The sequence below is a fragment of the Heterodontus francisci genome, chromosome 29 (assembly GCF_036365525.1).
Source record: "Heterodontus francisci isolate sHetFra1 chromosome 29, sHetFra1.hap1, whole genome shotgun sequence".
Lineage (NCBI taxonomy): Eukaryota > Metazoa > Chordata > Chondrichthyes > Heterodontiformes > Heterodontidae > Heterodontus > Heterodontus francisci.
The window spans coordinates 47,035,287-47,049,147 of record NC_090399.1 but is presented as its reverse complement, the minus strand read 5'-3'; the positions used below and the strand labels follow the sequence as shown (position 1 = coordinate 47,049,147).

The following is a 13,861-nucleotide window of genomic DNA, read 5'->3' as shown; positions in this document are numbered from 1 at the left end:
CAATCCCATACTACATCCCCACCACTCCCCTACTACCTACCTACACAAGTGGCAATTTACAATGGCCAATTTACCTATCAACCTGCAAGTCTTTGGCTGTGGGAGGAAACCAGAGCACCTGGCAGAAACCCACGCCATCACAGGGAGAATTTGAAACTCTGCACAAGCAGCACCCAGAACTGAACCCGGGTTGCTGGAACTGTGAGGCTGCGGTGCTAGCCACTGCAGCACTGTGCCACCCTACTACAGACATATTTGACATGTATCATACAGGCGTCCACCAGCTCCCACATACTGCAGCTACAGCACAGCACTTTCCCTGCCATCTTTATTCGGTGTTAATTTATTTATTTTTCTTAATTAATATATAATTAATATTCCCACTGCTACAAAGCCCCATTACTAGTTAGGACTTGTACTGCTGATAAACCTTATGACACCGAATGAAATCTTGTTAATAAATCAATTGAGTCTCAATAGATTCGTATTCTAATTATTCCAATTAATGTTACATAGATCCCAATCAAATTTACTTAGTTCAGATAAGATAAAAAAGATAAAAGGTTCACCAATCGATCACTGACCTTCTTTGCTGGAACGTCAAATTTCAATTCCTTTTTCCTCCACTGCACTGAATTCCCACAAGAACCTAATTCCTACCTTCCCACTGTAACGAACAAAGAACAGTACAGCACAGGAACAGGCCATTTGGCCCTCCAAGCCTGCGCCAATCTTGATGCCTGCCTAAACTAAAACCTTCTTCACTTCTGGGGACCGTATCCCTCTATTCCCTTCCTATTCATGTATTTGTCAAGATGCTTCTTAAAAGTCGCCATCGGAACTGCTTCCACCACCTACCCCGGCAACAAGTTCCAGACACTCACCACCCTCTGTGTAAAAAACTTGCCTCGCACATCCCCTCTAAACTTTGCCCCTCGCTCCTTAAACCTATGTCCCCTAGTAACTGACTCTTCCACCCTGGGAAAAAGCTTCTGACTATCCACTCTGCCCATGCCGCTCATAACTTTGTAAACTTCTATCATGTCGCCCCTCCAACTCCGTCGTTCCAGTGAAAACAATCCGAGTTTTTCCAACCTCTCCTCATAGCTAATGCCCTCCAGACCAGGCAACACCCTGGTAAACCTCTTCTGTACCCTCTCCAAAGCCTTCACGTCCTTCTGGTAGTGTGGTGACCAGAATTGCACGCAATATTCTAAGTGTGGCCGAACTAAGGTTCTGTACAGCTGCAACATGACTTGCCAATTTTTATACTCTATGCCCGGACCGATAAAGGCAAGCATCCTGTATGCCTTCTTGACTACCATATCCATCTGTGTTGCCACTTTCAGTGACCTGTGGACCTGTACGCCCAGATTCTCTGCCTGTCAATACTCCTAAGGGTTCTGCCATTTACTGTATACCTCCCACCTGCATTAGACCTTCCAAAATGCATTACCTCACATTTGTCCGGATTAAACTCCATCTGCCATTTCTCCACCCAAGTCTCCAACCGATCTATATCCTGCTGTATCCTTTAACAATCCTCATCATTATCCGCAACTGCACCAACCTTTGTGTCATCCGCAAACTTATTAATCAGACAGCTACATTTTGCTCCTAATCATTTATATATACTACAAACAGCAAAGGTCCCAGCACTGATCCCTGCGGAACACCATTTGTTACATCCCTCCATTCAGAAAAACACCCATTTACTGATATCTTCTGTCTTCCACCACCGAGCCAGTTCTGTATCCATCTTGCCAGCTCACCTCTGACCCCGTGTGACTTCACCTTTTGTACCAGTCTGCCATGAGGGACCTTGTCAAAGGCTTTACTGAACTCCATACAGATAACATCCCTTCCTTCATCAATCATCTTCGTCACTTCCTCAAAAACTCAATCAAATTAGTAAGACACGACCTCCCCTTCAGAAAACCATGCTGCCTCTCGCTCATCAGTTCGTTTGTTTCGAAATAGGAGTAAATCCTGTCCCGCAGAATACTCTCTAATAGTTTCCCTACCACTGACGTAAGGCTCATTGGCCTATAATTTCCTGGATTATCCTTGCTACCGTTCTTAAACAAAGGAACAACATTGGCTATTCTCCAGTCCTCTGGGACCTCACCTATGGCCAATGAGGGTGCAAAGATTTCTGTCAAGGCCCCAGCAATTTCTTCCCTTGCCTCCCTCAGTATTCTGGGGTAGATCTCATCAGGCCCTGGGGACTTATCTACCTTAATGCTTTGTAAGACACACAACACCTCCTCCTTTTTGATAATAAAATGACTGAGACCATCTGCACTCCCTTCCCTAGGCTCATCATCCACCAAGTCCTTCTCCTTGGTGAATACTGATGCAAAGTATTCATTTAGCACCTTGCCCATTTCTCTGGCTCCACACGTAGATTCCCATCTCTGTCCTTATGTGGGCCAACCCTTTCCCTGGTTACCCTCTTGCTCTTGATATACGTATAAAAAGCCTTGGGATTTTCCTTAATCCTGTTTGCCAATGACTTTTCATGACCCCTTTTCGCCCTCCTAACTCCTTGCTTAAGTTCCTTCCTACTGTCGTTATATTCCTCAAGTTCTTCGTCTGTTCCGAGCCTTCCACCCATTATGAATGCTTCCTTTTGCTTTTTGACTAGGCTCACAGTATCCCAAGTTATACAAGCTTCCCGAAACTTGCCAAACTTGTCTTTCTTCCTCACAAGGAATGTTCTGGTCCTGGATTCTAATCAGCTGACGTTTGAAAGACTCCCACATGTCAGATGTTGATTTACCCTCAAACAGCCGCCCCCAATCTAAATTCTTCAGTTCCTGCCTAATATTGTTATAATTAGCCTTCCCCCAATTTAGCAACTTCACCCGAGGACTACTCTTATCCTTATCCACAAGTACCTTAAAACTTATGGAATTTTAGTCACTGTTCCCGAAATGCTCCCCACTGAAAATTCGACCGCCGGAACGGGCTCATTCCCCAATACCAGGTCCAGAATTGCCCCATCCCTAGTTGGACTTTCTACATACTGTTTCAAGAAGCCCTCCTGGATGCTCCTCACAAATTCTGCCCCATCCAAACCCTTAGCTCTAAGTGAGTCCCAGTTAATATAGGGGAAGTTAAAATCAGCCACCACCACAACCCTGTTACCTTTACATCTTTCCAAAATCTTTCTACATATCTGCTCCTCAACTCCCGCTGGCTGTTGGGAGGCCTGTAGTCAACCCCTAACATCGTAACTGCACCCTTCCTATTCCTGAGCTCCACCCATATTGCCTCGCTGCATGACCCCCTTCGAGGTGTACTCCCGCAGTACAACTGTGATATTCTCCTGAACCAGTAATGCAACTCCCCCACTCCTTTTACATCCCCCACTATCCCGCCTGAAGCTTCTAAATCCTGGAACATTTAGCTGTCAATCCTGCCCTTCCCTCAGCCAAGTCTCTGTAACAGCAACAACATCTTATTTCCAAGTACTAATCCAAGCTCTAAGTTCATCTGCCCTGCCTGTTGTACTTCTCGCATTGAAAAAAATGCACTTCCGACCACCAGTCCCGCTGTGCTCAGCAACATCTCCCTGCCTGCTCTTCATCTTAGTCCTACTGGCCTTATTTACTATGTCCTCCTCATTTATTTCACTTGCCGTCCTACTGCTCTGGCTCCCACCCCCCTGCCACACTAGTTTAAACCCTCCCGAGTGACGCTAGCAAACCTTTCAGCCACGATATTAGTGCCCCTCCAGTTTAGATGCAACCCGTCCTTCTTCTTCAGGTCCCATCTGTCCCTGAAGAGATCCCAATGGTCCAGATATCTGAAACCCTCCCTTCTACGATAGCTGCGCAGCCACACTATCTTCCTATTCCTAGCCTCACTGGCACGTGGCATAGTGAGTAATCCCGAGATTACAACCCTAGATGTCCTGTCTTTTAACTTTCTACCTAATTCCCTAAACTCCCCTGCAGGACCTCATCACTCTTCCTGCCTATGTTGTTGGTACCTTTGAGTACCACATCCTCTGGCAATTCACCCTCCCCCTTCAGAATGCCCCCTTTCCGTTCAGAGACATCCTTGACCCTGGCACCAGGGAGGCAACATACCATCCTGGAGTCTCTTTCATGTCCACAGAAGCGCCTATCCGTGCCCCTGACTACAGAGTCCCCTATAACTATTGCTCTTCTGCGCTTTGTCCCTCCCTGCTGAACAACAGTGCCAGCCGTGGTGCTACTGCTCTGGCTGCTGCTGTTTTCCTCTGATAGGCCATCCCCCCCAACAGTATCCAAAACGGTATAATTGTTAGCGAGGGGGATAGCCACAGGGGATTCCTGCACTGACTGTATTCCCCTTCTAGCAGTCACCCATCTATCTGCCTGCACCTTAGGTGTAACCACTTCTCTAAAACTCCTGTCTAAGACACTTTCCACCACCTGCATACACCTAAGTGCATCCAGTTGCCGCTCCAACCGATTCATGCTGGCTGTGAGGAGCTGCAACTGGCTACACTTCCTGCAGATGTAGTCGTCCGGAACGCTGGAAGTGTCATGGTCTTCCCACATTTCACAGGTGATGCACTTCACCCCTCTAACTGACATTTCTAGCACTAATTAATAAATTAATTTAAAATAAATAAATACTTATTAAATCCTTAATAAGTTAAGATACACTTAGCTATGTGGTTCCTAGTGCTAGATTTCTACTATAAATACTAAATGCCATCTAAATACAGTAATCTCCTCCCTCTGGTTTAATTACTCTCCTTGTTAATTCGTTAATTAGGGTTTTAATCAATTTTTATCAATATTTTATTTTCGAATTCGGTACAGATTCCCTACCAGCCAATCAGGTCACACCTTTCCTGTGACGTCACTTTTTCAGATTTTTTTTTCCCACCCGAGGTAACTTCCCAGTCCGCCCTCCGCCCCTTCTCCGTTTATGTAGGCCGCGAATCCCCAAGATATGTTTTTTATACTTACCGGTCCAGACCTCCGCCCTCTGAGTCTTCTCTGTGTAGGTAGGCCACGAAGCCCTGAGGTAGGTTTGATATACTTACCGGTCTGGAACTCTGCCCTCTGAGTCTTCTCCGTGAATGTAGGCTGCAAATCCCCGATGTACGTTTTTTATAGTTACCGGTCTGGAACTCCACCCTCCAAGTCTTCTCGGTGTATGCAGGCCGCGAATCCCCGAGGTAAGTTTTTTTTATATTTACCGGTCTGGAATTCTGCCCTCCGAGTATTCTCCATGAATGTAGGCCACAAATCCCCGAGGTAAGTTTTTTCTACTTACCGGCCCGGAACTCCGCCCTCCGAGTCTTCTTCATGTATGTAGGCTTCGAATCCCCGAGGTAAGATTTTTATACTTACCGGCCTGGAACTCCACCCTCCGAGTCTTCTCCGTGTATCTGTTTCAGTCTCGTGAAGTCTCCACTCCGTGCAGCCCTCACCTTGATGAAAAGCTTGGTCAAGGAGACAGGGTTTAAGGAGAGTCTTAAAAGAGGAAAGTAATGTAGACAGACGGAAACAGGTAGGAAGAAAATTCTACAGATTAGGTCTTCAGTAACTGAGGGTGCGGCCACTAATTGTGGAGCAATAAAAATCATGATGCTCAAGAGCGCAGAATTCGATGAGCACATATATTGCAGAAAGTTATGGGGCCAGAGAAGATTACAGTAAGGTTGCAGTTTGCATTGATGGGTTGTTTGGGAGTGCTGCATTGGTTATAGATTGCTGGTCAGTTTGTGGTGATCAGTCACTTTGGGGGTAATGAGTTAGGTGGGAGTGATCGGTCTGTGTGTGGATAACGTATCAATGGGCAATATAGGCCATATTTAGAATGATTCGGTCAATTTTGGTTGAAGGCCTGTTTCGGTGTGTAGAGTCATTTTGCGGTAGGGGGTCATTTTGGTGTGAAAGTCATTTTGCGCTTCAGTTGCCAGTTTGAGATAAGGGGTTAATTTGATGATGAGCAGTCAGTTCGTGGTGAGGGTTTAGTTGGGTTGAGATGAGTCAGCTTGGGATAATCATTGAGTTTATTAGTAATGGGGAAGTTTGAAAGTGAGTTTTTTTGCACGTGAATGTTCAGTTGGGGGTAATATGTGTGATGATATGTCACTTTAGCGGTAATGGGTCAGTTTGGGAGTGATGGATTCGTTCGGGACGGATCGCATCTTTGATAATGCCAGGAGGAGGGGGTGATAGATCTGTTTGGGAGAGATGGGTTAGGAGGGATGTGTAAGTTTGTGAGTGATGTATATATTTTTGTTTGATGTGTCAGTTTGTGAGTGTCAGGTCAGGTTGTGGGTGATGCGTCCCTTTGAGGTGATAGATCGGTTTGGGGGTCAGGGTAAGCTACTGAGTGAGCACTCAGTTCGGGGAACTTGTTTAGTTGTGTGGTGAAGGGTCACTTTGGTGTGGTTGTACTGTTAGGAGTGTTATGCCAGTTTAAGGACGAGGGGTATGTTTGTAGTGATGGATCGGTTTCATTTAATCGGTGTGCTTAGGATTCATGGGTTGGCCTGTGTGTGATGGTCAGTTTGGGGATGATGGGTCAGTTAGGCGTTAAGGGTCAAATGCATTGATAGGTCAGTTTGCAAGTGATGTGTCAGTCTGGGGATAATCGATTTGCGTGTTCACTTCGGGAATGATGGGTCAGTTTTGGGTAATTGGTCACATTTCGGTCTGTCTCTGGCTAAGAGTTTGTTGGGAATGATGCATTAGTTTTGCGGTGATGTGTTTGTTTCATTGTGGTTGCATAGTTCGGGAGTGATGCGGCAGTTGGAGTGGTAGCTTTGGGGTGATAGGTCAATTTGGGATAATCATTTAGTTTAGCAGTGATGGACTACATTGGTTGTGCCGGTCAGTTTCAGAGGGAATTATGTTGATGGGTCACTTAAAGTATGATGGATAATTTTGGAGTAAGGGTTCAATGTATGTTGATGGGTCGCTTTGCCAGTGATGGATTAATAGATCAGTTTGGTGTGAAGGTCACTATAAAACTGAATATGAAATTCGTTTTCAAGGGCTAAATTAACCCCATTTGGACAATTGACTATGTTTATTGAAACACATTACCTGGCAACAACTGGACAAAATCAAGCAGTTTTGCAGCCTATGACAGGGTAGCTTCTCAGCTTGACCCGCTATGATCCCATGCAACACAACATAGTTTAACGCTTTGAAATATTGAAGAACCATAGATAGAAGATTGTGTGAAAGACGTGTCTAGCAAATGGCATCCAATTGTTCTTTATACAAATGTAAGTGAAGAGGTGGAACTCAACTCTGGGATTAGTGGTTAAGTAATCCACTTCATCAGCATGCAACGCTAAATTGAACAGATGGGTGAAGAAATGCCATTAATTCCTGCCATAGTAGGCTTGCAGCTGGAGGCTAGAAATAGAGATTATTTTATGTGTCACGCATTTACGTTTTGAGGAAACTTGGTAAAGAATAAATGTGGAGTAATTGTATTGGATTGTTAAAAATCGTGAACATGGTCAGCAGGTTTATTCAATTAAGTTATTCTATGTGGTGAACAATTGAAATTTCACATTAGAAATTGTAAATCCACAACTTGGGGAAAATGACAGATGAGTCAAGGCCTTAGTACTGGAAGAATCAAGCGCAAATGTGACAATGCATTAAATTAATCCCTGGAAGTAAGCAGATGGCTTGTTATACAGATAACTGGAACTGTTACTAATGGGAGTAGGGGCTGGATATCTTAGATAAACCTACGTTGGGCTTAGAATAGATAAAAAAAAACAATTGTGATTGCCCAATTGATCTTTTTGTTGTTGTTTTTTTTATGGTGTTTCTGGTATGTATCTGCCAATTGAATGATATTTGTTGCTTCGGATGGATGCGCTTGCATTTCAGTTTGTTGTAGCCTTTTAACCTACTTGGTAAAGTTAATAATGTAAGACAATGGATGCTTAATCACAATTTTAAATTCCTCTCTGAATTTGCGCTGGGATACTGCATATATAACAGTGTTTGTGCAAGAACTCAAGCACCTAAGCATATACCCAGATTGTTCTGCAATGGTGAACGAGTTGTCGTAATTTGCTTCTAAAAATTGAACATCTATAAAATAAACACAGATGAAACATATGAACAATACCATCCATAATAGTATAAAATTACCAGAGATAACAAGCAGTAAAATAATGGATTTCTTTCGATTCTGCATCTCTGTATCCGACTGATTCTCAGCCTTTTTACTTACTCGGAGTTTGCTTCTCACTCTATTGGACAGCACAATATATCTGATAGTCAGAGCATTTAGCAGAATGATCAACACAAAAGGTGCCGATGGAGTTAAAATGGTTTCAAACCAGAAAAATGCTCCCCATATTGGTGAGGTGTAGAAGCTTGATTTTACATAGCAGGACCATGGTACATTGTCAATTATTTCCCGAGGTTCATATATAAAGTAGATTGGAACATTTTCTAAAATGCTTAAAAAACACACGATTGCTATCACCACCGCTGCATTTTGTTCAGTACAATATTTAGTTCGCAGAGTTTGGTAACAAATAGCTACAAATCGATCAAATGTAAATGCCACAGTTAGCCAGACAGAGCAATCAATGGAAACATAAAGCAGGGCCAGATTGAGACTACAGATGGGAGTATAGTTCAAGAATGTATATGGGAAGTACGCATCTTTAATCTGATACAGAATCACTTCAAATATCAGGACCAATAGATCAGCCACTGCCATGGCCAGTAAGTAACGGGTGATGCATTTGGAGAGACCACACTTTCCACGGGAGAGAATGACAGTTGTCATCAAATTAGCTGCAAAACAGAAACAGCAACGAAATTAAGTTACTACCTTTCATTACACTGACGGATGATACGTTGACAGTTCTTTGTGTGAAATGTCATGATTTATTTTACCTCAAATCTTGCTCTTTCTGCCAAACTTTCGTATAAACTTAGAAATAATGAAAAGATACCTGCTTTCATGAATGCACGTCGCTTACTTATTCTGAGTTACCTCGAAAGAAAAAAAAACAATGAAACAATGAATGCTGTGATTGGATTTCCAACTTTCCCGCAGATCAACAACTTACGATTTTACCTTCCCCTCACTTCAACAGGAAGGAATATACTGTTAGGTGTGAAAAGACAGCCTACTTGCTTATTCCTAGGCTTACATACATGTCGTGAAGCGGCACTCTGTTTGCCTATCCAGGTGCAAGCCAGATCTGCGAATCCACTATCAGTTAACAGCAGCCAAAGGTCAATGCCAATTTTAAGTTAATCGTCAGGTTGAAAAGGTACTCCAGTATCTCCTCATTTCAAGTACCTTCATTAATCATGCAGTGTGGATTTCAGTGTGATAACATGATTCTGACGGCAGTATCTAACATGTTGTCTTTAGGAAGCAGAAAAAAAAAATCCTACTAGGTGTCCTTCCTGCCATTTTCCTCAGCAAAAAAAACGGACAAAAATCAATGACACTATGCTTCATGAGTGCAAGATAACATCAAACATTTAATTTTGGACTCTCCCCCAATTATGTACCTCCTGACTTGATTACATCGTAGTAGTCTGTTAAATCCAGGAGATATGTAGTGTCCGAATATGGGACGAGTTATTTTGGAAATAATTCAGCTGTGATTATAAACGTGGACGTCGTGATTCCTCAGAGGCACGTATTTAAACAAAATGTAATGTGCTTATTTTACGAATAATGTAGAATGGTTCTTATTCTCAAGCAGAAGTTCTGCGAAGGAGATGCGTTGCAAACAAGGATTGTGCTGGCTGATCACGCCCAGGTTGAAGTTGCTGCCAGCTGGATATCCAGTTTCTTAGACCAATAGAGTTTATTTTTTGAAGCACATATAACATGTAGCCCATGCCATTCCGCCCAATGAATTCTACCCAATTAGCTTCGACTAAATCGAATCTCTCCTTAATAAATTCGCAACATTTATCTCAGATGTTATTCAGGCTGTTCATTTTACTCCAAGTATAATTCTTGCCGCCATTTTACGACAGGAAAACGGTTCTGTGACAAATGATGTTTTAAAAAGATACCTCTGGATTTATTTCAAAATCTCCATCTACTGTGCAAATATAGGCTTTGGAAACAGTAGCTCTCAAAAAAACATAATTTTGGAAACCTCTGCGTTTATATAGACAACGTGAAAATGATTAACTCCATAACTCCCATTTATCTATTTACTGTTTTGCTTTGGTATATGACGTTGTATTTATCTTTCCTCCAGATTTCTTGAATAACAAACATTTCAAAACAATCTACCAACAGATGGGCCAAAGTTTGTTATTGATATGTACTATTTATGTCTTAGTTTATCAAACTGAAAGAAAGGGCTATTAATAGATGGTTGTTTTCATGTTCACTAGTGAATAACTGGCGACCTACCATTGTAAAGCACGAGGAACTTCCAAACCATTGCTGAAGGTGTGGTATCTGCTGAAACATTACTTCATGCAACTGCTTCCAGATTGCCAGTCTCTTTTTATTCAAGCTGTCATGGGACATCGTTTAAACATCCTTGGAAATTCTACTACTGTCACTCTATTTCTACTATGCAAAGGAAACTTAGTAGTCTTTATCATTAGGACATTCAATACCTGCCGACTCTGTGGTTTAAAATGTATCGTGGACAGTAGCACTGAAGAGGATGTAGCACATGGGCCACCTGTTATAAGCCTTGCTTATTGATGTAGTTCTATTGGAGTTAATGTAACTGGACATCAGGCGAAGAGTGATAGGGAGGCATAGCAGTGCCGTTCTACTTCTGTATGCAGTGAGGAAGATCGAGCACCTCTGACTGCCAGTGTTAACAGAACTCGTCCCAGTCTATTTCAATTGAAATTAATGGAAGGCAATTTGAGGTATAATCGGGAAACAATATTCTTATTGGCTGGTTTGGCTTTTTGTTTTTCGTGCAGGAGATGCAGAATATATACCCTGTAAGTGAACACCAAAATTTATCCCAGCTTACTAGAAATATCACGACTTCGATTTATAATTACAACAGCCCTGGAGGTACTTTATTATCATTTGTCTCATTTTACACTTCAGCCTCACAACACTAACTGACTCCAGATTAAAGCTGTATGATATATCGCCCAATTGCAGATCAGGAAGTTTCAAGCTCTGCAGGTAGCACTATAAGAATTATTACTAAATAATTGCTTTTCATCACTGACCACATCACGCAACAACACATTGGGCTTGATCTTAGGGGCCTCCTGAGGTAGGGTCGGAGACGGGGGTGGGGGGGAAGGGGGGGCATTGCGCATAGAATCGCGATGGGTGGCATGGAATGGAGGGTCCATTGCTTCCCAGTCGCCAAGTGACTTTGCCCGAGGTCGACGATGGCCTTCCTTCGCAGAAGCTTATTGACGGTTAATTAAGGTCCTCGTCCTGCCGATGCTGAGATCTAAGCAGTGTGTGTATGGGGGGGTGGGGAGGGGGGTTGCCACCGCCAAGCAGGGATGGCGCCTTGCAAAATGAGGTGCGCTTCCTGCGGATTTGGGGTTGTGCACAGAGCACCCCCATGGTCAAAATTTCCAGCTCTCTGAAACCCGTTTCCCTGGACTTCACCCCCACGCCCTCGCTGGGACCTTCCATACTGGCGCAGCTGGCCCCACCTTACTTACTTGAGAACCTGTGTTCCAGCGTTGGGCGTGAGTCCAAGGCCTCTGCAGTACTGGTAGCGGCCACCGCTCCTGGTGGCGCTGCCGATACTGCTGAGCTGCCCCGCTTCTGATTGGCCCATACCTCTTTGAGGTGAGATCACCGTCTTCAAAGGGACGACGATCACCAGAAACGTTGTCTCCAGAACAACGGATGATTGTGCCGGTGGTGCGAAAAGGCAGAGGCGGGGTTCTACCCATCTTTTCGGGGCGGGTGCTGGGAGATCCGCCACAGTAGTCGCTGCGACCATGGATTTCCAGAGCCAGCAGCAATGACTAAATACTCATTGCTACAGTCCCTATTCGGAAAATCAGTGACCATGGACGTTAAACTGCTCTTTGACAGTAGCTTAAAACTGGTGATAGCAAATTTGAACTTTAACCAGCTTATCTTTCCATTGACTTCCACTGAACCAATCTGCACTCCACCAAATAAATTTAGAATGATCATGTGGTAAGACCAAAATAACCGCCATGGGCTAGAATTATGACATCAATACACCAAAAACTTTGTTTGGCACTAGAATGGGCTCTCCACGCAAGAAATGCCAGATGTAGGCTTACCCTCCAGTCTTGTTTAAATCCCGCTAGTCAGATGCAGAAAGGCGCCTGGAGCAGATTATGGATGGAAAGGATGCGATTAGTCTGTCCCTGCGCCGATCTGGCGCATTCTTGGTTCTGCCGCCGGGATGCAAACCCAGAAAAGCTAAAAACAGCCATTACTGGTGCAGCATGCTTTTTTTTGAGGGGGGGCGGTGGTGGTGGGGGCAACTACCTCTTCTGTTTCTGCTGGGTTCACAAAAATATCACAGGAACATTCCTCATCCTATTCCAATTTATGATTTACTAGTTTTGCTATTCGTTCAGAAAAAAACAACACAAGATGTCTGTCAAGGCCAAGACATCTGCACGAAATTGCTGGAAGCAAATAGAGTAAACTTCTTGGCTGATTGTCGAATTATCCATGATGACAAAATTAGGCTAGATCAGTTCCTTGATGCCGGAATTATTGCGCTAGAAGTTTATGGCTGTTATGATGGTGAAACTGTCTTCATTCAGCGTCATTACTTTGCAAAACAGACAGCAACTTCTGCATCTGCACATGGCCCGTTCAGTATGTGAATCTGGAAATTTCTGTCAGTGATACTCTTCCTACATGCCTGTGCCGTTGCAGTCTTCACAGATTCAGTGAGCAAGAATCAATGATTTGACATGAACATTAGCTTTTAGGCAGCATTCTTGCTGTAAAACAATTAAAATGTTAAACTTTGCTTGAATTGTGAATACGTGCGTTTTAAAAGGTGTAAAAAGTAGTAGTTGCTGACTGCAAAATCCAAGTCACACCCTGAAAATCAAACACACCAAAAAAGCAGACAATATATTTATACCGACAGAATCAATTATACAGTGAATTACTACTAAATGTAAGTATTATGTGATTAAAGCGGCTTACCAGGAACACCAACTATTGCAAGAATTGGGTAGTACAAATGTATTATCTGTATAATTATCGGCTGTCCCATAATCAGAGAAAAGCAATTTCACTTGTTGATGTTATAGACAGGAAGATGCACTGCTTTCACTTAGCCTGTTACTTATACCTGAGATAAACCTCAAGTGAGACACAGGAATTGCATAACTATTGGAATTAATTACAGTCATTTGAACAAACATTAATACGAGTCATGTCTTTCTGCTACTAATCAGCGATAGTATTCAATGATATTGCCCATTGAAAGAGTAAGGAGGCTAGAGTATTATTGTGTGGATATGCTCCAAAGACAATATTTTGACATCTTCATTCCTATAGCAATGTTGCAAGACTCCTGAAGCCGAGGGAATTTAATATAGTTAAATGTAAGGCATTTGATGGCCTAGTTGTGCATTTCTGCTCTCTAGATCTAAGTTCCATCTCTCTACTTTAGAACGTATTTGAAATGCATTAAAACTTAAAGGTGCATGTGGGATCAATGAACAGTTAAACGCAAACAGGAAGGGTTATAGTCAGTTGTCTTCTGTTGAGCAATGGAAATGTTAAGTTTCTGATCACATGAAAAGACCTTGGGAACATCCACATCCGCAAGTTCCCCTCTGTCTCTAATATCTCTGACTTCGAAATATATACCATTCCTCCATTTTTTCTGGATCAGTATCCTCGACCTCTCTCTTTAACAGCACTGTCTGTG

At 43.1% G+C, this 13,861-nt stretch overlaps 1 protein-coding gene across 1 annotated transcript; it reads right to left on the bottom strand.

Moving 5' to 3' along the window:
- Positions 1 to 7,890: 7,890 nt before the first annotated feature.
- LOC137345816 (probable G-protein coupled receptor 139) lies at positions 7,891 to 13,198 on the bottom strand. Its single transcript, XM_068009064.1, has 2 exons — positions 13,129 to 13,198; positions 7,891 to 8,795 (listed from the first exon to the last, which is right to left on the bottom strand). Exons 1-2 carry the CDS (start codon positions 13,196 to 13,198, stop codon positions 7,891 to 7,893), a joined length of 975 nt encoding a protein of 324 aa, XP_067865165.1.
- Between the last annotated feature and the right edge of the window lie 663 nt (positions 13,199 to 13,861).

What these genes read in the sequence shown, in the direction of transcription:
- LOC137345816 (XM_068009064.1), bottom strand. Translation starts at nt 13,198, where the DNA reads ATGGGACAGCCGATAATTATACAGATAATACATTTGTACTACCCAATT. An exon ending in TGCAATAGTTGGTGTTCCTG is followed by an intron (nt 8,796 to 13,128) that starts GTAAGCCGCTTT and finishes TCTGTTTTGCAG; the next exon opens with CTAATTTGATGACAACTGTC.